Source organism: Sus scrofa, chromosome 8, assembly GCF_054392235.1.
Source record: "Sus scrofa isolate SSC_HxYL_T2T_F1_AM1 chromosome 8, Sscrofa_HxYL_maternal_Yorkshire_Landrace_v2.0, whole genome shotgun sequence".
NCBI lineage: Eukaryota > Metazoa > Chordata > Mammalia > Artiodactyla > Suidae > Sus > Sus scrofa.
This window is the reverse complement of record NC_139390.1, coordinates 87,304,899-87,330,845: the sequence shown is the minus strand read 5'-3', so window position 1 is coordinate 87,330,845 and position 25,947 is coordinate 87,304,899. Positions and strand designations below refer to the sequence as shown.

At 41.9% G+C, this 25,947-nt stretch overlaps 1 protein-coding gene across 18 annotated transcripts in view; it reads left to right on the top strand.

Annotated features, from left to right (window-relative positions):
* ARHGAP10 (Rho GTPase activating protein 10) overlaps window positions 1-25,947 on the top strand; it is a 349,411-nt gene that overhangs the window by 153,009 nt on the left and 170,455 nt on the right. For all 18 annotated transcript variants that reach the window (XR_014812815.1, XR_002346408.2, XR_014812818.1 and 15 more), the window contains one exon: window positions 1,152-1,246. Coding sequence is in view for 13 of the 18 variants with exons in the window: in XM_084972711.1 (XP_084828837.1) it covers window positions 1,152-1,246 (95 nt within the window). In the remaining 5 variants the exon portion in view is untranslated. The remainder of the gene's footprint in view (window positions 1-1,151; window positions 1,247-25,947) is intronic.

Sequence of the window (25,947 nt, the reverse complement as noted above, 5' to 3'; positions counted from 1 at the left end):
CCTTAGTAATGTCATTCTGTTTTATAGCCACTAAATGATAAAAAAAAATGCATTAAAAATATAATGACTCCAGAGTTCCTGTTGTGGTACAGGAACGAATTCAACTAGGATACATGAGGACACAGGTTTGATCCCTGGCCTCGCTCAGTGGGTTAAGGCTCTGGCATTGCTATGAGCTGTGGTATAGGTCACAGATGCAGCTTGGATCTGGTGTGGCTGTGGCTGTGGCTGGCAGCTGTAGTTTCAATTCAACCCCTATCCTGGGAACTTCCATATGCTTCAGGTGTGGCCCTAAAAACTAAAAAAAAAAAAAAAAAAAAAAAAAAAATTATATACATATATAATATTTATAACAATGCCTCTGATATTCTGAATATTTTTGTATCTGAATATTTAATATTAGAGATGTTCATATTCCAGAAAATGTTAAAATATTCTAGGAGTGTTTACTCAGGCTCTTTATGGTTTCTTACGGAGAACCTGTTTCTGCATTGCTTTGGTCTTCTGTTTTCTACCTCTTTTTAATGCTCTTAGAAAGAATGGTTTAGTGAGGTAAAATGGCACTATATTTAAACCAAAAGTCAGTAAAAATAACTTCAGAGTGATTCACTTAGGAAAGGGCAAACCCACATCCATTGAATGGTTCTAGCTTGAGATGATCCAAGGTCCTTGGTGTACTTTTAGATAGATTCCTATGGAATCGAAGTTTTTATAGGTCAGAAAAGGTCGCATACTGACTGACTCTTTCACTGGGTATCGTGTAATATGAAATGCAACACCTTATCATTTTTTAAATGAGCGTACAAATAAGAGAATAACAGATATTAGACACATGGACAGTATTGTTAATTCACCTTTTAAAATTAGCGCTTGTGAGGTCTGGTTCGATGTTAACTGTAATAAAAGCAGGATCTGGAAAACCTTAAGAAGAATGACAAAAATGGCTACAATTCTAAATAATGACTAGGTAAACGGGTTCAAAAGAGCGTAAAACTGAGGAATCTAAAACTCAAACCTTGCCTCTGCCTTGGGGTGTTTAACTGAATATGGTTTCTTAAAAAATATTTTTCATTTTATTTTTTTATCAAGGTATTGTTGATCTCTTTGTTGATACTATGGATTTTGAGAAAGTTTCAAATGATTCTTTGCAGGGGGATGGAGAAGTGTTCTTCTTGAAAGAATGTACCAGAAGGCACGCTGACTCCATTGACAGAAGATTTTGTTTCGATGTAGAAACAGCAGACCGGTAAGTTATTGGACTTCATGAAAAGAGTCATTTAAAAAAAAAAGAAGTTCACTGCAACTGAGGTTTCTTTGACCTGGACGAATGTAATCTTGCTACCTTTCTAGGCTGTGTATTCTCTGTGGGCTGTTCTGTCTTGGTTGCTGTATTTAGCTGTGGAGTGATAGCCTAGTGTTGACTGAAATTTGGAGTCACTTGAACTAGTATTGTCACTTAAAAAATGACCTTGGAGCATTTCATTGTTAATCCAAGCCTAATTTGTGGCACTAAAAGAATGGTGCATGAAAGTTAGGAAGTGGGTGACAAAACTACAGAAAGGTGGCTGAGGCTGTTAATACAGAAGAGCATTCTTTTGTGTGGGGGGCAGTTTTCCATGTATATATTCTGTATGTGATGGACTGTCATAGGCAAAACTCTGTTTATTCAAAGTCTAGTTAGCTTTTTTCTTGTTGACTTTTAGTTTTTCAGTTAGAAAAGAATCTTTACCAGACAGAAAGAAGTTAAAAAAAAAGAGAGAAAGAAAAACAAATCTCCTTTGTCAGTATTACTGCTAGTCTGATATTTATTTGTGTCCTCCTGTAGTACTAAGGAAAATCGTGGTATTCTTAGAATATTTCTCTTTTTGCACGCCCCCACCTCCCACTCCCCAGCATATGGAGTTCCTGGGCCAGAGATCAGATCTGAGCCAAAGTTGTGACCTACTCCCCAGCTGCAGCAACACTGAATCCTTTAACTGCTGGGCTGGAGATCGAACCTGTGCCCTGCTACTGCAAAGATGCTGCTGATCTCATTGTGCCACAGTGGGAATTCCATAATAGTTCTCTTTTAATGGCTGACAGTATGGAGGTTCCTTGCCAGGCCTGGTCTTGGCAACAATAGTCTTTTTTTTCTTGTCTTTTTAGGGCCGTACCGTTGGCAAATGGAGGTTCCCAGGCTAGGGGTCAAATTGGAGCTATAGCCACTGGCCCACAGCAATGCCAGATCCTTAACCAACTGAGTGAGGCCAGGGATCGAACCTGTGTGCTCATGGATACTAGTCAGATTCATTTCCGCTGAGCCACAATGAGAATTCCCAGCAAAAATGGTCTTTAGAGAATGCTGTTTCATTTTAAAAGTGTACTATATGAGGTTTTTTAAACAGAAATTCATTTTAGGTCAGGACCCAAGAATGCAAAAATAATTAATGCTTCCTTTTTCCTCAGGTGATATAACTAAGTCTGTGGGGCTGGTACAGAGGGGGGCTTTTCTTTCCAATAGATAAATCGAAGACCAGGCCCATAAAAATGTGCTCTTATGTACCATGATAAAAATGGGGTGACTGTGAAAAGGACAGGTGGTTTAATAAGCATTTTGCCAAGATTGGAAAAAAAATAAAAGAGGATGTCATTGTGAAAGAGGTTAAATTTCAAGCCTGTAAGGACTGGTTCAGAAACTTGAAGAAACAATTCAGGCTATATAATACAACTTGAGTGTAAATATGGGTGTCTACACACCCTGGTATGCATTTATTGAGTTTTCCCGAAGTGCCAGACAGCATTCTAAATTCCTGGAGTTCTCTGGTGGCTCAACAGGTTAAGGATCTGGCGTGTCACTGCTGTCGCTTGGATAGCTGCCATGGCGCGGTTTTGATCCCTGGCTTGGGAACTTCCACATGCAGTGGGAGTGGCCAAAAAAAAATAAATGAAAATAAAAAAATGAATTCTGTGTTTGATCTCATTTCACCCTCCATCCAGCTCTATCAGATAGATGTTGTCCTTCTCATTTTATGATGAGGGGTGTAGACAGCTTAAGTACGTCTTCTGAGGGGATGTAGCTAGTAAATGGAGGAGCTGAGATTTGAACTCTTGGATTCTGTCTCTAGAACCCAAGCTCTTAACCACTATGCTGCAGCATCAGCATATAACCATGTCAGCATGTCGTTTCCTAAGTAATTGCTGGAGAGTCAGCAGTGCTGTCTACTAAGAAATGTGTTAAATGAGGTTAATCTGCTTTGTGTTGAAAGGGTAATTCTAGTTCTTTTTTATATTGTTTTAGCACAATTTGTATTATTTATTTATTTATTTTTGTCTTTTTGCCATTTCTAGGGCCGCTCCCGTGGCATGTGGAGGTTCCCAGGCTAGGAGTCTAATCGGAGCTGTAGCTGCCAGCCTACGCCAGAGCCACAGCAACTCGGGATCTGAGCCGCGTCTGTGACCCACACCATAGCTCATGACAATGCCAGATCCTTAACCCACTGAGCAAGGCCAGGGATCGAACCCACAACCTCATGGTTCCTAGTCAGATTGGTTAACCACTGAGCCATGACGGGAACTCCTATTATTATTTTTTATTTAAAATTTTTATTTATTTATTTTTTTGCTTTTTAGAGCTGCAGGTGCAGCATAGGGAAGTTCCCAGGCTCAGGGTTGAATTGGAGCTGCAGCTGCTGGCCTGTGCTACAGCCACGCCAGATCTGAGCCGTGTCTGCAACCTACACCACAGCTCATGGCTGTGTCGGACTCACTGAGAAGGGCTGGGGATCAAACCCACATCCTCATGGATCCTAGTTGAGTTCATTTCCACTGAGCCACAACGGGAACTCCCAAGTAGAACAAGTTTAGCTATGATAAGCCTGGTTGGAAGGGTTATGGATTGGGGTGGTGGAGGAAGAAAGTGAGGCCAGCGAGAGTTTTAGAGATCAATTTGGAGACAAATTGGATGTTGGAGCATAGGGTGAAGGAGGAAAAGGTTTTCTGGCTTGAGCAACTAGGTGGTGCCATTTACTAAGATGGAAACCACAGGAGGGCTAGGGATGGAGGAAGATACTGAATTCAGTTGTGGTCCTGTCGAGTTAGACTGCTGTGGGCCATCCAGTTACACAGCCGGGTGGAAGCTGGGTGCCACATGTGGCAGCTTCAGCAGCATGTGATGTGGAGCTTGCCTTCTAGCTCTTGCAACTCTCCCATCCTTTGATGATCCCAGGCAACCATGCCAGTTCTCCCCAGTTTTGGGGACCTCTCCATTTTCAGCCTTTGCTCCTTCAGCGTTATTTCCCATCTTTGTCTTTCTCTGTTCCTTCACATGGTTTCACACTCAAAATGTCTCTCTCTGCCGTCTGTATTTGTCTCACCTTTTTCTGTGTTTTGAATGACTTGTAGCATCTTTGGTTCTTTATGTGGGCCAGTTCCAATTCGGTTCGCTTTATAATAATAGTCTTGGTGATTTCTGTGTCACTTCTTTTAGGACTTGACTTCTTTCTCCCTGGCCTCCTCTCCTTCAGGTACCTTGTCCGTCACCCTCTCTCAGCCATTCCTCTCACGCTCACTCCTCTGATCTTGTCATTACGAGGGCCTGCACCCCCCTGTCATCTCGGCTGCAAGGCTTTCTCCTTCTGACACCACCTTCTATCCTCTGGCCGCTTCCTCTTGTGTGGGTGTCCTTAGCTTCCCGTCGAGGCCTGCCATCAGCCATCAGCCGATGCGGCTGTTCCCAGCCCCTCCCCCAGCTCTTTCCTCACCAGGTGTGAATTTCCCCGTCATTAAAGTCGCTCTTTTCATTACTCTCAACTCTCTGGCCCTTCTCTGCCCTTGCTGTCCTTGTGTGCACAACCCCGACTTCCGTAGATGTCATCTCTGCCTTCTGTCTTTCTAGAGAGATGCATTCAGCCACGTTCACTGAGATGACCTCAGGTTCATGACCGGTATAAATAAGCTATCCTCTTAACCACAAATCATGTTTGGTTGGCTTAGTCCCTTCATTCTCCTGGTTGATGAAGATTTCATTTTCTCCTGTCTCTCTAAGCTTCTACGCCGCCTCCCTTTCTTGATGATTTTGGGTCTGATTTTGCTGGGACAATAGAAAGAATCTGCAGAGCTCTTCCAGTGCCCTGTATACCCACCCCCTCCATCCTCAGTGCCTTCCCATCTCTGCTTCTGACCGAGGCCGGCCGCTCTGCCCAGCTGTTTCCATTCCCTCCTCCCCACTCCCCCCTCCAGAATGTCACCCAAGCACCTCTTCCTTTTCTTTCTTGTTGACACCACTTTGGCCCTTCTTCCCACTGGATGATGAGCATCGGTGTAAAACACACTCCGAATTTCATCCATCTTTAAAAATAAATAAATAAATACCACCAACCATCACCAGGGGAAAAAGCCCTGTCCTGACCAGTTTTCCCTATTGTCCACTGCGCTTTCTCTTTGCCCATCGACAACAGAAATTCTTCAAAAGGCTATCATATTCGTGTCTCCCATTTCCTCCCCCTTTTCTCTCCAATCAGGCCCTTGTCTCCCCCTTTCCACTGCGATACTTCTGCCAAGGGCATCACGACCTCCGCGTGCTGAGTCCACCTGACAGTCCTCAGCCCTCCCGTTCTTTCCTGGCAGTGGCGTCTGACCGGACCAGCCACCCTCTCCTCTGTGACACACTTGCTGCACTTGGTTCTGTAGTGTCACGCCTGCCCGCTTTTGCTCTCACCCCATTGGCTTTTCAGTTTTTAGACTCCTTTGCCAGTTAGTTGCTCATTTCCGAGGCTTCTTGACCTTGCAGTTCTTGGAGCTCAGTCTTTAGATCTCTAACCCTAATGATCCAACCCTGGGACTTGACGTGCCGTCCATATGTTGGTAACTCCCACATTCATTATCCGTACATGCATCTCTTCCCTGACATCCACGTTCTCATGTCCAACTGCTGACTCAGTGGCTTCTGGGATGTGTGATAGGCATTTTGAACAGAACGGGAGTGGGAGAGATGGCTTGGTTTTTGTAAAATTTCAAAGAATTCTTTCAGGGGGAGGTATATACACTCTTTATGGACCCAAAATTTTATATAAGTATATTAGTTCACCCTTATCATATAAATGCTAATATATGTAAATCTTTTTTTTTTTTAAAGTAATGCATGCTGATGGTAAGTCTTTTCCCAAGCGCCTAAGAAAATAACTTCCTTCATGTATGTATTTCCTTGAGTCTTTGGGATCACACGACTTTTCAGTTGAATTACAGCCTTCTGTTGTCTTTGGTTTATTTCCTCATTTCTGAACAGGGAACCATCTATTTGGGTTTGATGTTACCAGTGGACGGTGTGTTTGTGTCGGGGGGCCCTTAGGTTCTTCCACTGTTAATGTGTTGCTGTTGGTCTCCCACTTTGGGAGCAAAATTTGGTGTATTCTGAGGTCTCCACCTGAATTCTGGTGGGTTTTGTTTTGTTTTGTTTTGTTTTTTTGGTTTTGGCTGTGCCTGTAGCATGTAGCAGTTTCCAGGTCAGGAATCGAACCTATACCACAGCAGCAACCTAAGTCACAGCAGTGACAATGCTTAACTTATTGCACCAAAGGGAACTCCCGAGTTCTGGGGTTTTGAAGGCATTATTTAGTGAAAAGTTTGAATGAGATAGGCTCTTCTTTTGTCTGTTTCCCTGATTTTTGGATAGACTATTGGGAATTACAAGTACCTTGTTCCTTGTCTCTTAGATTATGAATTCCGTCAGGGTTGGAACCCCATCTTAGTATTACTTGGTTCTGCAGTTGTAAATGCAATGCTTTGTATGTGGTGGGCATCACCACATTTGTACTGGATTAAATGAAATGGAATTGTTACTTAGAAGTGACAGAACTGGGATTAGATTCATTCAGGTAACAGTCAGTGAACTGACCTTCTGTATGCACCGTGGCACTGGGAGCTCCAGGGTTTACTTTCTGCTGAAAGAAAATAAATGTAGCCCATTTGGAAGCATGTGGGTGTTGCAAATGGGTTTCTGATGGAGTCTGCGCAGAATTCCTGTTGCGTACCTCCATATAGCGGTTTCATTGCATATGTGTAATGTTTTTTGTCTTCTTTCCTTTTTTAGCTATTTTTTATTCCCTGTGTTGGAAAAGCAGGTAACATTGTGACAAATGGTAATACTTTAGCACAGTGGAGCCTGGCCTTGCCTTTGATCTGTGTAGCTGTAAATCAGGAGCTCTCATTTAATTGTCACATGAATTTGGGTTGTGTTCGATGGCATGTAACAGAAAAACTCAAAACAAGATGGCTTAAACCATTTAAAGGGTTATTATTATTATTATTATTATTACTACTGTCTTTTGTCCTTTCAGAGCCACATCTGTGGCATATGGGAGTTTCCCAGGCGAGGGTTCTAACTGGAGCTGTAGCCACCGGCCTACACCACAGCCACAGCAATGCCAGATTTAAGCTGCATCTGGGACCTACACCACAGCTCATGGAAATACCAGATCCTTAACCCACTGAGCGAGGCCAGGGATTGAACCTGCAACCTCATGGTTCCTAGTTGGATTCGTTTCTGCTGCCCCATGACGGGAACGCCCTGAAAAAAAAAAAGTTATTATTTTTTTTCTCTTTGTTGAGAAGCCTAGAGGTGGTCAGATCAGGGTTGCTGTGCTTCTCGGTGTCAGCACTGCTGCTTCTTGCGCATGGTTTACTTTCCTTGTCATGTAGGTCCAGGACGCAGGCTCCCATCTGGTACACAACATCGTCTCTTGTTGCTAGAGCACTTCTCAGAGGAAGCACACACCGCTTTCACTCATATACCATTGGCCTGAATGGAGCTTTCAGGAACCTAGCTGCAAGGGAAGCTGGGAAGTGCTGAGGCAGGGAAACTGCTGTCTTTTGTTTCCAGACATCCCTGTGCTATTGTTGTAGTTGGGGAATTTATTACTGAGACTGAAGTGGAGAAGAGAAGGCTGGGTTTGGTTTCCAACTAGCCTTTTTTTTTTTTTTTTTTTTCCTTTTTTAGGGCTGCACTTGGAGCATATGGGGGTTCTCAGGCTAGGGGTCGAATTGCTGCAGCTCCAGCCTACACCAGAGCCACAGCAATGCCATATCTGAGCTGCATATGTGACCTGCACCACAGCTCACGGCAACACTGGATCCTTAACTCACTCAGTGAGGCCAGGGATTGAACCAGCAACCTCATGGTTCATAGTCGGATTTGCTTCCACTACGCCATGATGGGAACTCCCTAACTAGCCTTTTACTGCTTTTATTATCAATAGTTAGGTGGATGTGTGCTTCATTTTTCTTCCTTCAGTTCACCGAAAGGTTACTTTGATTATTTTAGTTAAGAGGGAGAATTTTAAGAACATACATGCTGGAGTTTCCTAGTGGCAGAGTGGGTTAAGGATCAGGCATTGTCACTGCTGTGACTCAGGTTCAATCCCTGGCCCAGGAACATTTGTGTGCTGCAGGTGCAGCCAAAAAAAATAAAAAGAACACATACGCTAGGAATGCCATTAGCAAAGTGAAAAGACAATCCACAGAATGGAAGAAGATACTTGCAAATGGTACGTCTGAAAAGGAACTTGTATTCAGAATATAGAAAGAACTCATCACCTAATAAGTAGTTCCTGCTCTGGCACAGTGGGTTAACAGTCTGACTTGTCTCTGTGGAGGTTCTGATTTGATCCCTAGCCTGACGCTCTGGGTTAAGGATCCGGCATTGCCCCAGCTGTGGCATAGGTTGTGGCTCTGACTTGGATTTGATCCCTGGCCCAGGAACTTTGATATGCCAAGCCTATGTCTGAAAAACAGAAAAAAAGACAGTCAAATTAAAATGGGCAAATGTTCTGGATTAGACATTTCTTCAAAGAAAATATACCGGTGGCTATAAGCATACGAAAAAATGTTTAATATCATGAGCTAGTGGGGAAATGCAGATCTAAACTGTGATGAGAGTCTCCCGGTAGGACGACTCTAATCAAAAAGGCAGATAATAACAAATATGGGTGAGGATGTGGAGAAATTGGAAATCTTCCATACTGGTAGTGGAAATTTGAAATGATATAGCTGATTTGAAACACATTTGTCAGGTCTTCAAAAAATTAAACATGAAGTTACCATGTGACCCAGAAAATTCTGCTCCTAGCTATATAAATTAGAGAAATGAAAACCTCTGTCTCTACCTAAAGACCTGCACAGGAATGTTCACAGAAGCGCTATTCACAACAGCCAGAAAGTAGAAACAACCCAAGTATTCATCAAGTGATAGATAGACAGATAAACAGTGGTGCATCTACATGATGAAATAGGATTTGGCAATAGACAGAAATGAGGAACTAATACACTCTGTGTTTCATTTTCAAGCAAATTATGCCCAGAGCTTGAGATTGTCTTTGGCAATATTTTATTTTTTTAATTTTAACTTTTATTGTAGTATAGTTGGTTGACAATGTTAAGTTAGTTTCAGGTGTACAGCAAAGTGACTCAGTTATACACACACACACACACACACACACACACACACACACACACACACACACACACACGTATCCATTCTTTTTCAGATTCCTTGCCAATATTTCACACAGGTTCACTGTGGGAATTAGAATACTTTCACAAGCCAGTAGCATGTAGGATACAGGATATCTCTTCATAAACTAATAAAGATGTTACGTACTCCAAAGCAGTAATAGATTAATTGCACTGTCATTCCAAGCAAGGGAAGACGAAGGGAATAAAGTCCACATGTAGCTGAGGTGTACCTTTCTATGAGTTGGCTCTTGGGAGAGACCGCTTGACCAACCGAGGGCAGCAGTGGGACATCCCCGGTTGCTAGGGAACTAAGGAGCCAGTGTTGATGGACAGCATCATCTTCGTGGAGCTGCTGCCTGGCTTTTGGCACTGTTGGTAAAAGAGTCACCTTGACTACCGCAGGAGCTAACGCCCCAGGGTCATCAGAAAGCTCTTTAGATCAGCAGCAGGTAGCCTTGCCCAGACCACTCTCGGGTCGATGTCACAAACTCTGTGTGTTCAGAATCCAAAGCGCGCGCTCTCCATGGTCGCCTGTCCACCTGTTCTTACTGATCAGCCCCGAGTAGGGCCCTTCACTAGCTGAGCTGCTCAGTGCTTTCAGCAATGACAGATATGGATGATCCCTCCTGACTCACATACTCACTTTTATAGCAAAACGATAACTTCATTCTTGAAAAACAACTTTACTCTTAAAAACAGCTTCCTTTTCATCATAAGAAGATTTGGAATCATCATCAGACCGCTCGGCAACATGCTGCATACGGTGTGGATGAACTTCAAGAGCAGTCTGCTGGGTGAAAGCAGCCAGTCCTAAAAGTTAAGGACCTGGTGTTGTCACTGCTGTGGCTTAGGTCACTCCTGTGGCACCAGTTTGCCTAGGAACTTCTGCATGCTGCAGGCACGGCCAAAAATAAAAATAAAAAATAGACTATGTGTTGTATGATTCCATTTATATGAAACATCCAGGACAGGCAGATCTCTATGGACAGAAAGCAGATGAGTAGTTGTCCAAGGCTGGGGGTTTGGAGGGAAATAAAGAGTAATGGCTAATGGGTGTTTTGTTTTGTTTTGTTGTAAGGGGTGATGAAAATGCTGTCATTGATTTTGGTGATAGTTGTACAACTCTGTGACTATATGAAAAGCCACTGAACTGTACACTCTCGGTGGGTTTTATGGTGTGAATTATATATCAGTAAAGCTGAAGAAAAGGAACACAGCTGCAAGTTAAGAAATACTTACCACAACTAAAATAAGGCTGGTAAAATAACTATAAACATTTACTCCCTCAAGCCAGCCACACTTGAGATACCATGGGCTGTGAAATGATCACGTCACTCGTGAATAGGTTGTAGAAGAGCATTTTGTCTCTGTTCTTTTCCCACGGCAAGCTCTAGGCTGTCGGGAGGTGCAGCTTTGCTTCCAAAAACGGGGAAATATCCCCCCTCCCCTCACCTGGACAGTTTTGTTACCTAAGGTGCTTTTCATTTCCTTGCACGCTTGCCACATCCCACGTTGTACTGTGACCCCGCACACTTGCTTGATCAATAATTGCCATTTTGTGAGGTTCTCCCACACACCCCATCCAGGCACTGCTTAAAGAAAATGCTTCCCATTTTGCTGTCATTAATCTGACATTTCAAATACTCTATTTGGTTTGATGTTGCCTTGTTCCTAGTATGTTGCAGTCGAAAGGATGCCAGCAAGATCCGTCTTATCTTTATAATTCACCCATTTGTATTTTCGTGTTGATGGTGGGAAGAGGAAACCACCTGTGTACCTGAAGGATCGCCTGTTTTAGAGCGTGTTTATACCAGGGTCTTTTTTTTTTTTTTTTTTTTTTTTTTTCAGGGCCGCTCCGGTGGCATACGGAGATTCCCAGGCTAAAGGTCGAATTGGAGCTGTAGCCACCAGCCTACGCCACAGCAACGCAGGATCCGAGCCGTGTCTGCAACCTACACCACAGCTCATGGCAATGCTGGATCCTTAACCCCTTGATCAAGGCCAGGGATTGAACCTGCATCTTTATGGATGCTAGTCAGATTCCTTTCTGTTAAGCCACGATGGGAGCTCCTACCAGGACCTTTATTTAGCATCTCTGTGCAGGTGAATGCACTCTTTGGTATTTCAAAAGAGGGAGTTAAGAACATACAGCTTCCAGAAGCCCATACAGTTGGCCTAATAAGAAGAATGTCTCTGTAGCACATTAGCAAGAGTGATATTTGTAAATATTTTCTAGTGCATGTCATTCCGGCAACTAAACAACCCTTGACTGGGTTTGGTGCTGAGGATGCGACTGAAAGGCCCCTAAGGGAGCTCACAGACCATCAGTGTTTGCAAATAAGTACCAGTTAAGAAGTCTGTCCAAGATGCCTAGGGAGCTGAGAAGCCGTAGGGAACAGGGCTGGCTGGGGAAGGTTATACTAAAAAAGTTGATTGTTAGACTTAATCTTGAAGATTTTGTAACAGTTCGGAAAGGAGGCCGAGGCAAGTGGAATGAAAGGAATCTTGAGAAAACATGTTAAGAAAATCCTCGAGGTCTGAGGTTCTCAAAAGTGAGTGATTTTATGTCTAGGGACATTTTGAATGTCACATTTGGGATGGGGAGGGCAGCAGGGGTTCGGGCTGCTGCTCCTACTGTCTAATGGATGGAAGCTAAGGGTCTTTCTGTGTGTCCAGCCCACGATGGCCTTCCCAAGAAGGCATCACCTGGTCCAGCCTGTGAGCAAGGTCGCTGTTGAGAAGCCCTTCTTCAAAGCATTTGAAAAGACAACCCCGAGAGTTTGTGGAACTATCTTTTACATGTTTAGGTGACTGTGTTTATAAGGTGTACATTTCAATTTTAAAAAGACGTAACTGGTAGTTCCCATTGTGGCTCAGCAGGTTCAGGAACGATGTTGTCTCTGTGAAGATACAGGTTTGATCCTCAACCTCACTCAATGGGTTAAGGATCTGGTATAATTGGTTATAGGCCAGAAAATGAAGTCACAGTGTGAAGGGCTCTGTCTGGCTTTATCCTTTCAGGAGCGGCACATCATTTAAGAGTTCCATTGTAGAGAGAAGGAAGTCACTTTGGGAGTTCCTGTTGTGGTGCAGTGGAAACCAATCTGACCAGGAACCATGAGGTTTCAGGTTCGATCCCTGGCCTTGCTCAGTGGGTTAAGGCTCTGCTGTTGCCATGAGCTGTGGTGTAGGTTGCAGATGTGGCTCAGATCTGGCATTGCTGTGGCTGTGGTGTGGGCAAGCAGCTATAGCTCCCATTAGACCCCTAGGCTGAGAACCTCCATATGCCGTGGGTGTGGCCCTAAAAAGACAAAAGACAAAATACAAAACAAAACAAAAAGGGAAGTCATTTTTAGAGAATTTAGGTGGAAATGGTAGAAAATGGAGTGGGCAGAATTAGAAATAGCATTTCCTGTACATAGCCTTCTGTGTTTTTTGCAGAATGCAAGATTTTGCCCTAAGGATGGTGGTATTGGTAGTGACATGCTGAAAAACCACATTTTATATTGGTTCCATTATTTAAATGGAAATCTGAATTCATTCATGAAAATGCATATCCTGAAGGACATTAGAGTTTAAACTGTCAAAAAATTTGTAGCTTTTATGGAGTTCCCTTCATGGCTCAGTGGCTAATGAACCCGACTAGGATCCATGAGGATGCGGGTTTGGTCCCTCGCTTTGCTCAGTGGGTTAAGGATCCGGTGTGGCTGTGAGCTGTGGTGTAGGTCACAGACATGGCTCGGATCTGGCGTTAGCTGTGGCTGTGGCAGAGGCTGGCAGCTACAGCTCTGATTAGACCCCTAGCCTGGGAACTCCCATATGCTGTGGGCATGGCCCTGGAATAGCAAAAAAAATAAAAGTTTGTAGTTTTTATAAATAAAGTTGTAATGAACACATATATTCAAGAGTTTTTGTGGATACGTGTTTTCATTTCTCTTGGATAAGTACCTCTGAGTGGGATTTCAGTGTGTCTTTGCATATGACTTTTATGAAAATTAACAGTTGTTCGAAGTAGTTTTATCCTCTTATCAGCAACATATGAGAGTTTGTTTCTCTATTTTCTTACCAACCTTTGGATATGTTAGTGCTTTTCATTTAAACTAATTATGGAGTTCCCATCGTGGCGCAGTGGTTAACGAATCCGACTAGGAACCATGAGGTTGCGGGTTCGGTCCCTGCCCTTGCTCAGTGGGTTAACGATCTGGCGTTGCCGTGAGCTGTGGTGTAGGTTGCAGATGTGGCTCGGATCCCGCGTTGCTGTGGCTCTGGCGTATGCCAGTGGCTACAGCTCCGATTCAACCCCTAGCCTGGGAACCTCCATATGCCGTGGGAGTGGCCCAAAGAAATAGCAAAAAGACAAAAAAAATAAATAAATAAATAAATTAATTAATTAAACTAATTATAACTAGTAAATCCTCCCACCCCCAGAGGCCAAGTTTATTTTATCTTTTTTTTAAAATAAACCTATATCACAGCCGGGGCAACCCTGGATCCTTTACCCACCGTGCCAGAGGGGGAATCGAACCTGCACCTCTGCGGACACCTTAGCTGCTGCTGTCAGATTCTTAACCTGCTGTGCCACAGCAGGAGCTCCCCAAGTTTATTTTATAAATCAAGGAAAATAATATGAATTCCTAAAGGATCATGAAGAGCCCATATTAATTTTTTATTTTTAACTCCCATATCTGATTCCTTTTCATTTCATATGGAGAAGCTGGTTAGTATTGACCTGACCAAACTGGGACCTATGAAAACCTTTGAAAAAGAATTTTTTTTCAATAAATTTTGAGTATAGTTGACATACAGTGTTGTGTTATTTTCAGGTATGCAACAAAGTGAATCAGTTTTATATACATTCCTTTTCAGATTCTTTTCCCATATAGGCTATCAAAGAGTATTGAAGAGATTTCTCTGTTGTTGTTACTTATCGATTTTGTGTATGGTAGTGTGTATGTGCTAATTCCAACCTCCCAATTTATCCCTCCCTCTAACATTTCCTCTTTGGTAACCATAAATTTGATTTCGAAATTTTCGAGTCTGTGTCTGTTTTGTGAATATGTTCTTCTGTATCATTTTTAAAATTAGCTTTCACATACTAGTGATCCCATAGAACATGTGTCTTTCTGTCTGATTTACTTCACTTGGTATGATAATCTCTTAAGTCCATACATGTTGCTGAATTATTTTGTTCTTTTTTATGGCTGAGTAATATTCCATTTGTGTGTGTGTGTGTGTGTGTGTGCATGCACGCACACGTGTATAACATACATATATGTATCACATCTCTTTTACTGTTGATGGATGTTTAGTTTGCTTCCGTGACTTGGCTGTTGTGAATAGTGCTGCAGTGAACATTTGGGTGCATGTATCATTTCAAATTATGATTTTCTTTGGGTACATGTCCAAGAGTGGGATTACTGGATCATTTGGTCATAACTAGCAATGTTGATTGAGTGCTGTATGAGTCCATATGCTTTTTGGCCATTTATATTTCTAACATTGTGAAGTGTCTATTAAAATCTTTTCCTCATTCAAAATATGTTACTGGTCTTTCTTATTGAAGTTGTAGGAATTATTTTAAGTATTTTGGATACTAATCCTTCATCAGCTATATTAATTATTACTAGTTGCTCTGCATTTTGTTCATTTTAAGTGTCCTTTGATGAGAGAAACATTTGAATTTTGATGAAGTTGAATTTATCATCCTTAGAAAATTTTATTGGTAGAACTCTTTGCTCTGAGACACCTTTACCTATTCCGAGGTTGGGAAAATATTTTTCCATGTTTTCTTATAAAAGCTTTATAATTGGTCTATGACTTGCAAAGATCTTTGGGTGGTGTGTGGTGTGCTTTGTGAAGATATTGTGTTATTTATTTTTTCCTGTACAGATACCCAGTATGTCTAGCACCATTTTTTGAAAAGAACCTTCCATCACTGAATTGTTTGGGCACCTCTGTCATAAATCATTTGACTGTGTATTTGCAGATCCAATTCTAGATTCTCTGTTGTGTTCCATTGGTTTATCTGTTCTTTGCCAATTTCACACTATCATTATTACTGTAGCTTTATAGTTAAGTCTTAAAGCCAGGTGGTAGGATTCCTCTGTTTTTTCCCCCCCCCCAAATTGTTGTGCCTTTCTAGATCCTTGGCATTTCCATATAAATTTTACAATCAGTTTTTTGGTAGGAATTATTTTAAATCCTTCATTAGAATCATTCATCAAAAAACCTTGGGGAGTTCCCGTCGTGGCGCAGTGGTTAAGGAATCCGACTAGGAACCATGAGGTTGCGGGTTCGGTCCCTGCCCTTGCTCAGTGGGTTAAGGATCTGGCGTTGCCGTGAGCTGTGGTGTAGGTTGCAGACGTGGCTCGGATCCCGCGTTACTGTGGCTCTGGTGTAGGCCAGTGGCTACAGCTCCGATTCGACCCCTAGCCTGGGAACCTCCATATGCCGCAGGAGCAGCCCAAGAAATAGCAAAAAGACAAAAAAAAAAAAAAAAAAAAAAAAAAAAAAAAAACAAAACCTATATGCCACTATTATTAATATAGAGCCTTAGTAATTCATGAGTCTGACTTTCTGATTATTTAGTTTTTAATTTCTCTAATGTTTTTTAGTTTTCAGTATAGGGCATGTATATCATTTGTTAAATTTCTCTAAGTATTTTATGTTCTGGAAGGTATTTTTAAATATGTTATGTTTTTCATTTCATTTTCCAATGTGCTGTGAGTATATAAAAATGCAAGTGGTTTTTGTAGGCAGCAATATCACTGAGTTGATTTATTATTGCTTCCTGCAGTTTCTTTACGATTTTTATTGTACGCAGTGGTATCATGTGTGAATAAAGACAGCTTGCTTCCTTTTTTTCCAATCTAAATGCCTTTTATTTCTTTTACTTGTCTTTTTGCACTGCCGAGATCTCCAATAATATGTCGAACAGAAGTAGTGATATTGACATCTTAAGAGGAAAAGCATTTATTGTTCACTGTGAAGTGTGATGTTAGCTGAAGGTCATTGGTAGATTGCCTTTTATATTGAGGAAAATTTTGTCTATTCCCAGATTTAATTATAAATAGATGTTGACTTTTGAAAAAAGATACTTGTCAGCATCTGTTGAAATGATCATTAAATATTTTTCTTGGAGTTCCTTTTGTGGTGCAGCAGGAATGAATTCGACTAGAATCCATAAGGACGTGGGTTCAATCCCTGGCCTTGCTCAGTGGGTCAGGGATCTGGCATTGCTGTGAGCTGTGGTGTAGGTCAGAGATGAGGCTTGGATCGTGCCCTTGCTGTGACGAAGGCTGGCAGCTGTAGCTCCAATTTAACCCTAGCCTGGGAATTTCCATATGTGGTGGGTGCAGCCCTAAAAAAGCAAAAAAGCAAAAAAAAAAAAAAAAAAAAAAAAGAGAGAGAGAGAGAATTCTTGAATCTGTTGGTGAATTGCATTAAATTTTCTAAGTTAAACTAACCCTTGCTTTCTGAGATAAACTCTACTTGGTAGTAATGTATTAACTTTTTGGATATTGCTGTATTTATTTTGCTAATATTTGTTTAAGAATATTTGTATTTGTGTTCATGACAGATACTGTGTATTGTGTTCTCATTTGGTAATGTCTTTGTTTGATTTTGATATCAGGGTTATGGTGACTTCAGAAGAGCTGAGAAGTTTTCCATTTGGCCCTGTTATTTCTAAGTGTTGGTGTAGTTTCTTCCTTAAGCGTTTGAGAAAATTTACCTGTGACGCTGTTTTCAGCTGGAGGGTTTTTGCGGGATGTTTAAAAATGGCAGATTGCATTTTATTTTGAATGTAGACATTTAAATCTATAAATTTCCTTCTAAAACTGCTTTTGCTTGTATCCCACAAAAGTTCCAAAAAATTAAAAAAATTTTTATGTGATTAGGACATAGGTGTGGAATTTAAACTCAGGTGTTTAGAAGGATGTTTTAAAAATCCTGCTGAATAGCGTTGAGAACTATGTCTAGATACTCATGTCGCAACAGAAGAAAGGGTGGGGGAAAAACTGTAACTGCAATGTATACATCTAAGGATAACCTGACCCCCTTGCTGTACAGTGGGAAAAAAAAAAAAATTCCAAATGGATGGGGATTTTCTATGTGCAATATCATGATTGCTTTCCTACTTTAATTCTCTTTTGGTCAGATAACATACTCTGTATTTTTTTAAATAAGTAGACGTTTAGTTGTTTCACGGTCCCAGACGTAGTCTATTTAGTATATGATGCATGTGAGAACAATGATTTTTCTGATGTTTGGGGGTGTGATGTTCTGTAAATGTCAATTAGATCAAGTTTAGTTGATATTGTAGCTCAAATTTGCATTATGTTTTGGGTTTTGATACTTTTCATCAGTGATTAAATTAGGGATGTTACAATCTGTAACTATGATGAGGACTTGTCTGTTCCCTTTGGATTTTTATCATTTTTGTTTCACGTATGAATATTTGAGATTATTTTGTTTTTGTGTATGCAGATTTATGATCGCCTTCTTGACGTGACCCCTTCATTATGAAATGAGTCTTCTTCTGCTAATAATCTTCATCTTGAAATCTACCTTGTTTGATATTAATAGAACCACACCAGCTTTCTTATGCTTCATGTGTTTGCTTGGTGTATTATTTTTCATCCTTTTCCTTTTATTTGTTCATGTCTTTATGTTTAAACTTTGTTTTTCATAAATGGCATATAATTGAGTCCTGTTCTTAAGGAAGCCAGTGTATGAGCCTTTGCTTTTTAATATGTTTATAATACAGTTCCGTAGGCTAATTTAATTTGAGCATCTCTTATCGTGCAGATCTGCTGGAGAATTCGTTCATGTTTTGTTTATCTGAGATGTCTTTATTTTGCCTTTATTTTTTGAAGGATGTAGAATTCTGGATTGATAGGTCACCCCCCCCCCCCGCCGCCACACTTCTAAGAAATCATTCCATTTTCTTCATCCATTTTTCCCTCTTGGCATGTCATCTGTTTTTCTTATTGTTCTCTCTTATGCCAGCTCTTTCTTTTGCTGCTTTCAAGATTTTCTTTTTATGGCTTGCCTAGATGTGGTTTTCTTTGTTTTATCCTGCTTGGGGTCATTGATGTTCTTGGGCATGGGGGTCAATAATTTCTATCAGTTTTTGGAAAATCCTAGCCCTTATCTCTTCGAATGCTTGTCCTCCTTTTTCTTCACTTTCCAGGATTCCGAGTGGATTATGTTAGACCATTTGATGCTGGTTTCAGTTGTACCTGTAGGATTTTACAGAGGTGACTGAGGGATGACATGGAGAGGCTCATGCCACTGGAAGGGAGTTCCCTCACTTACCTTTTGGGGAGGAAGGCACACCATGGGGTCCCCGGGGAAACACTGGGTTTGGTGAGTAGTCGGGAGGGAGGGCAGGGAAATCCTGGACCAGAGCCTTTATTGGGGTTTCCATGGGAGAGGTAAGACAGAGAAGGGGAAAAGCATAGGAGTGGCTGCTTGGAATCATATTGGTGGGCTCTAGGCTGAGGGGTGGTTTTTATTTGTCTGCTGTCAGGCCTGGGGTTATGTAGGGCAGGGAAAATACTGGCTTGGGTGTGAGAGACAAAAGGGGGTTGGGGATGTAGATGGGGGATTGGCTGCTTTTCATGTGCAAGGTGTGTGTGCTGGAACTCTTTGTCACTGGTATTTTCCATTTCTTGCCTATTTGTCTCTTTTTAATAGTTTCCATCTCTGCTGAAATTCCCATCAGTTTGTACCTGTTGGCCACCATCTGCACTGGCTCCTTTAACATATTTACAGTTGTCTTTGAGGTTTCAGTCCAACTTTGCAACCCCCCCATGCATCTGATACCTGGGCTATTTCTAGGTCTGGTTCTCTGGACAGCTTCCTCTCTTGATGCTAGGTTACATTTCTTTGCTTCTTTGCACTCCTTGTAGTTTTGGGGGCAGATGCCAGGGATTGTGCTGAAGAGTCTAAAGTAAGTTGCGTTCATGGCTGGCAAAGGGCATGGCCATTGCTTCATCAGGCTGCTGACATATGGGGCTGTCACGTGTTGGTGGTGGAGCTGAGATCCAGTATTGTTGTTACTTTAGTTGGATTCCATTGGTCCCAGGGCCTCCTGTGATTTGAGGTGGCCCCGTCAGGACCAGCTCTGGAGGCTTCTCTGCCCCGCCTCTCCCTCTTGGCACACACACTTCTTCCAGCGCCTGGGGAAATGCCGTGGGAGGGAGTGACAGGGTAGGTTCACGATCTCGTCCTATGTCTTCTAGGGATCCCAAACCATCACATCAACCTGTACTCTACCTTTAAAACTTTGTTGAAATCCTGTTTTGCATGGAGTTCCCCTTGTGGCTCAGTGGAAATGAATCTGATTCGTAACCGTAAAGACGCAGGTTTGATCCCTGGCCTCAGTCAGTGGGTTAAGGATCTGGTGTTGTCATGAATTGTGGTGTAGACTGCAGACAAGGCTCTGGTGTGGCTGTGGCTCTGGTGTAGGCCAGCAGCTAAAGCTCCCATTTGACCCCTAGCCTGGGAACTTCCATATGCTGCAGGTATGGCCCTAAAAAGACCAAAAAAAAAAAAAAAAAAATCCTGTTTTCCTCTTCTCTGGTGGCTTTCTCTTTGTCCTGCTGGTGCACAAAGGGTAAAAACAGCCATGTGAGTGCATGCACGTTCTCTTCAAGAAAGGATTTGTTGCTTTCTGCATTTTAGTGAACTGAGATTTTTTTTTTTTATCTTCATTTCTCATATAGTTATCTTATTTTTTTATTTTTATGTTCTTGTCTTTTTAGGGCCACACCCATGGCATATGGAAGTTCCCCAGCTAGGGGTCAAATCAGAGCTACAGATGCTGGCCTACACCACAGACACAGCAACACCAGATCTGAGCCATGTGCATGACCTACACCACAGCTCACAACAATGTCAGATCCTTAACCCACTGAGCGAGGCCGGCGATCCAACCCATGTCCTCATGGATACTAGTCAGGTTTGTTACCACTAAGCCATGGTGGGAACTCCAGATAGTTATTTTAAAAAACAAAACTATTGTGATTTTATAGGTACTCCATCTTGTCCATGTTCTTATAGTGAAAATCATGTTTTCTTACAACTTCTGTGTTCTAAGCAGAAGCAGCTGTTCTCTAATGATTAATAGCTTGAATTTACTTTCACTGGAGAAAATAATCTTAGTTGTGACTCTGTCATTGCTTACTTGTTCTATTTGAAACACCTTTTTGGTGGACAGAAGAAAGCAGTTATTATGAAGTAATACCCTTGATAAAATCAGGTAATATGCTTTTATTTTATTTTTTATTATTTTTTGCTTTTCAGTGCTGCACCCACAGCATATGGAGGTTCCCAGGCTAGGGGTCAAATCGGAGCTGTAGCTGCCGGCCTACACCACAGCCGTAGCAATGCCCGATCCAAGCCGTGTCTATAACCTACACCACAGCTCATGGCAATGCCAGATCCTTAACCCACTGAGCAAGGCCAGGGATTGAACCTGCATCCTCATGGATCCTAGTCAGGTTTGTTAACTGCTGATCCATGAAGGGAACTCCCAGGCAATATGTTTTAATTATCCCTGAAAAAAATGTATAATTCATAGATTTGTTTTTATTTATTTATTTATTTATTTTAAAATTATTTTTATTGTTATTGCATTTAAAATTTTTTTTCCAGCAATCCTTGTGAGAAGCTGACTGCGATGGCTACATTCTATAACTTCTAAACGTGACTTGCCTTTTGCACTTTCCCCTTATAGTAAAGTTTAGTGCAGGATTTGCAATGTGCTGATTTATTTTTTTTCTTCTTCCTTTCAATGTTCCATTTAGAGAAGCATTAGCACATCCCTAATTTCTTACCATGATATGTTTTCGAAGCAGCTTTGTAATTTTTCCTCCTAATTTTTCCATTTACAATAATGTCTCATTAATTGACCTCTCATAAATGTGAATGTTTCTCTCTGTTCTTTTTGTATATTTTCCTTTTAAAAAATTTTATTTTATTGAGGAATGATTGATTTACAGTGTGCTGTTAACTTATGCTGTACCGCAAAGTGATTTAGTTATACATAATATATGTATATTCTTTTTCATATTCCTTTCCATTATGGTTTATTATAGGATATGAATATAATTCCCTGTGCTGTACAGTAGAACAATCTTTTTGTATATTTTCTTAATTTATGGGCTCACTGATCTATCGTGTAGAATATAAGGAAAATGCATGTCTTCCACGTTTTGATAGAAGTATAAAAAATGCAATTGAGGGAGTTTCCGTTGTGGCTCATTTGGTTAAGGACCCAGCATTGTCTCTGTAAGGATGTGGGTTTGATTCTAGGCCTTGGTCAGGGTTAAGGATCTGGCATTGCTTCATGCTGTGGTGTAGGTCACAGGTGCGTCTCGGATCTGCCGTTGCTGTGGCTGTGGTGTAGGCCATCAGCTGAAGCTCCTATTCAACTCCTAGCCTGGGAACTTTCATTTGCCAAGGGTGTGGCCATAAAAAACCAAACAAAGCAAAAAAAATGCGGTTGGAAGAGAATGAATAGATATAGGATCAAATGTAGAAAATAGATAATAGCACTGTAGGCTGTTTCCACATAGGCCTAGGGTAGTGTCTGAGGTGGAATAGTCCGTATAGTTTTTTGGAATGAATGAATGAATGGAAAGAGATTGAGATGCTGATTTAAGAATACGAATTTGTTTAACCTGAGTGTTTCTTTCTTCTGATTTCAGTTCTCAAACTTGTGCTCTACCGATACTCATTTTGGTTTTAAGAAAGGACAGACCAGGTGTTACTTTTATCTGGTCTGCTTTTCCTTCATGAAGTTTATTCCATTGCCTTTGGATTCACCAGGAATCCACTTTGCCTGGCTCTGCTTGGAGACTGCCAGAGCTTAGCACAGTGTCTGGCATACAGGACATACCAGATAGAGTTTGGTTGAAATGAATTATTTAATGAAAGAAGAAGAGATAGCCATGACCTCGGCTGGATCTGTGTAATGCATTGCAGCAAATCTGCTCCAAGAACCCTAAATTAGAACTTTGTCAGTCCTGGTCCTGGCTCCAGGGACCTCACTAATGCTTCTACCTCATCTTCTCCATGAAATGAAGACATTTTGTCTTCTTTCTTTATGTACATGTGAATAGTCCTGCACATTGTCGCAAAATTCTTTGTTCTTTGCTGGCCTCAGAGTCACCATGTTGTTCTGTATATCTGCCACATTTTATTAATAAAACATGTCCTTCTTTGTATCAAATACTAGAGAATCTTTACAGTTAAAAAAAAAAATGAGATGATGGAGTTTCCACTGTGGTGCAACAGGTCAAGTCTCCACCATTGTCTCTGGTGCTGCAAGTTTGATCCTTGGCCCCGGGGCAGTGGGTTGGGTGTAGGGGCATGGTGTAGGAGGCAACTGCAGTTCGGATTCCATTCCTGGCCCAGGAACTTTCATATTCCACAGGTGTGGCCAAAAAAGAAAAAAAAAAAAGAAAACACCAGAAACATTGAGACACTAATAATACAGCAGTTTAGAATTTGTCCGATATTTCCTTAAGTCTTGGCTTTGCTTAATGATTTCCTAGCAATTGATTATTAAAAAAAAAAAAAAAGAAGAAGAAGGGAGTTTCCTGGTGGTCTAGTGGTTAGGGCTCGGCACTTTCACTGCTGTAGCCCAGGTTTGATCCCTGGTCTGGGAACTGAGGGCCCACATCAAGCTGCTGTACACCGTGGCTGAAAAGAGTCGGGGTGGGGATTTAAAATGGTTAAAACAGGTGTTTGGTGCACTACATTTTATTTAAAGGTAGGGTAGGGGCTCAGTAAATAGAGGGTGAATGTGAGCAGCGTCTGCGACAGGTCGGAACCCAGCTCTCTCTGATACTGGTGACTGATCCCTTTAAGCGATGTGTGGCAAGTGTGAAGTGTTCTGCAGAATCACTACAGTGTGATGAATTAATTCTCCAAAGTGGAATTGTTTTGCGTTACCGTGTTATTATTTGTCAGAAAGTAAACAGAAATAGAATTCTCTCTTGTAGGTGATAGATTTGTACTTAATCTCTCATCTTTCAGCAGGTTGGTTTGGTTTGTTCTCTGCCTTATTCAAAGGGCTAGGTGACTCAAGTCTGAGGCATCATGCGTGCAGGCAAGGACTAGAATAATACGTCTGTTTTTCTGCCACACTATATTTCTGTCCAGCCATAATATGGCTGTTTCATCTGAAGCCTGACAATTGCTCTTTTTCTTATTTCAGTGTCTGTGATTCTAGTTCCTAACTCTTTAGATTCTATTTTTTTTCTTTGGTCTTTTTGCCATTTCTAGGGCTGCTCCCTTGGCATATGGAGGTTCCCAGGCTAGGGTTCCAATCGGAGCTGTAGCCACACGGGATCTGAGCCACGTCTGCAACCTACACCACAGCTCATGGCAACGCCGGATCCTTAACCCACTGAGCAAGGCCAGGGATTAAACCTGCAATCTCATGGTTCCTAGTTGGATTCGTTAACCACTGAGCCCTGATGGGAACTCCATAACTCTTTAAACTCTTGAACATGCAACGCTTTTGTCTTGTGTTCCAAGTTATCAGACCCAGTCTGATGTCTGCTCTTATCTAGCAACTCTATTTGCTGCTCTAGGTGTACCTTGGTTAAGAATCTGACCATCAGAGTTCCCTGGGGCTCAGCGGGTTAAGGATCTGACATCATCATTCCTGTGGCTCTGGTTACTGCCATGGCACAAGTTTGATTCCCAGGCCAAGAAACTTCTCACATGTCTTGGGTGTGTGGCCCCCCTGCCCCCCAAATCTGACCATCTACTTTTAGCAAATGTTATCTCCCCTCACATGTGAATGGAAAACCTTGGAAAACAAAAAAGGAGCTAGAAAGCACAGGAAATCTCAGTGGGTTCAGGGTCTGATTTTGAGTATTACAAGTATAGTAAGACCTTATTTGCCACACAGTTGTTTTTGGCTTTCACTGAACTCCTTTACTAGTTACAATGTTCTATTGGAATTACTTTTTTCTTCTTCTTGGAACAACAGCCTTCTTACCCGTTCCTTTTTTTGCCCATAGTATGTAGAAGCACTTCTAGAATATTTCTCAGTCATTCTTTTTTTTTTTCCCTTCATTTTGGTCATTATCGCCTTTTTTGGGGGTGAGGACACCCACTGTATGTAGAAGTTCCAGGGCCAGGGATTGAACCTGCACCACAGCAGTGACAACACCAGATCCTTAACTGCTCGGTCACCAGGGAACTCCTTGGTCATTCTCTTTTATCCTCTGAGTCTTCTAACAAATCTTTGCAGCCAACTTCTTCCTGGCTCCAGGCCATATTCTCCCGGGTAGCCAGTGTTCGTGGACACTTTACTGTGATCATATGAACCCCCTACTAAAAACCTTCAATGACGTTTAGGATAAGCAAACCCTTAGCATGGCCAGGGGGCCCTGTGAGGGGCTGCATCTCCTGCTTTCTCTCCTGTGGCTCTCCAGCTGGCTTACGGGACCCATGATGAGGCTGATTCCAGCTCCTCCACATTGTGCTCTTTCCTCCTCTGTGCCTTCTCGGCATAGGGGAACCCGCTAGCCCTATTATTCCTACAAGGCTTGTTTATCCTTAAAGCCTCAGGTTCAGTGTCCTTCCCCAGGGAAGCCCAATTTCAGGCTTTTCTTTCTTGCTCCCATAGCTCTTTGAAATTCTGAAGTTACTTGAAGAGACTGGCAGCTGAATTAACTCACAGTCAGGTCTCCTAGACCACAGTGATTTATCATATCTGAAATGGAAAGCCTTTACATTCGGGCACATCTTCTTTTACTTTTCTTTTTAAAATTTTATGGCCACGCACACAACATATGGAAGTTACCAGGCCAGGGATTGAAGCTAAGCCTCAGCTGTGACCTGCGCCACAGCTGTGGCAGCACCAGATCCTTTTACCTATGACACTGGGCTGGGGATTGAACCTGTACCTCTCAGTGATCTGAGCTGCTACAGTTAGGTTCTTAACCCTCTGTGCCACAATGGGAACTCCTGGGCATATATCCTCTGATATCCTTCTCACATCTTCCTTCTAGGTAGCTGACTTCACTCTGTTACACTTACCAGACTCCCTTGCAGCACTCTGTGTACTTGTAATTAATTGATTACTTGTAATTTGTTTCCCTTCTCCTTTCTCTGCTGACAGTTGGCTCTCTTGTATATCCAGCTCCGTGCTTAGTACATAGTAAGATATTTCCTAATTCTCTGGAATTTCATAACTCTCTGGTACAATGCTTAAGCGTAGTGGACAGTTATTCAGTATTTGTTGACCTGAATGTTTGTGAACCCTGTGTTTGTATTCCCAGGACAGACTTTACCATTTTGGGCCTTCAGTCCCATTTTTTTCTGCTGGTTTTGCCATTTCTGGATTAGAAAAACTGTCAACTTTATTTATTTATTTTTTCTTTTGAGGGCTGCACCTGTGGCATATGGAGGTTCCCAGGCTAGGGGTTGAAT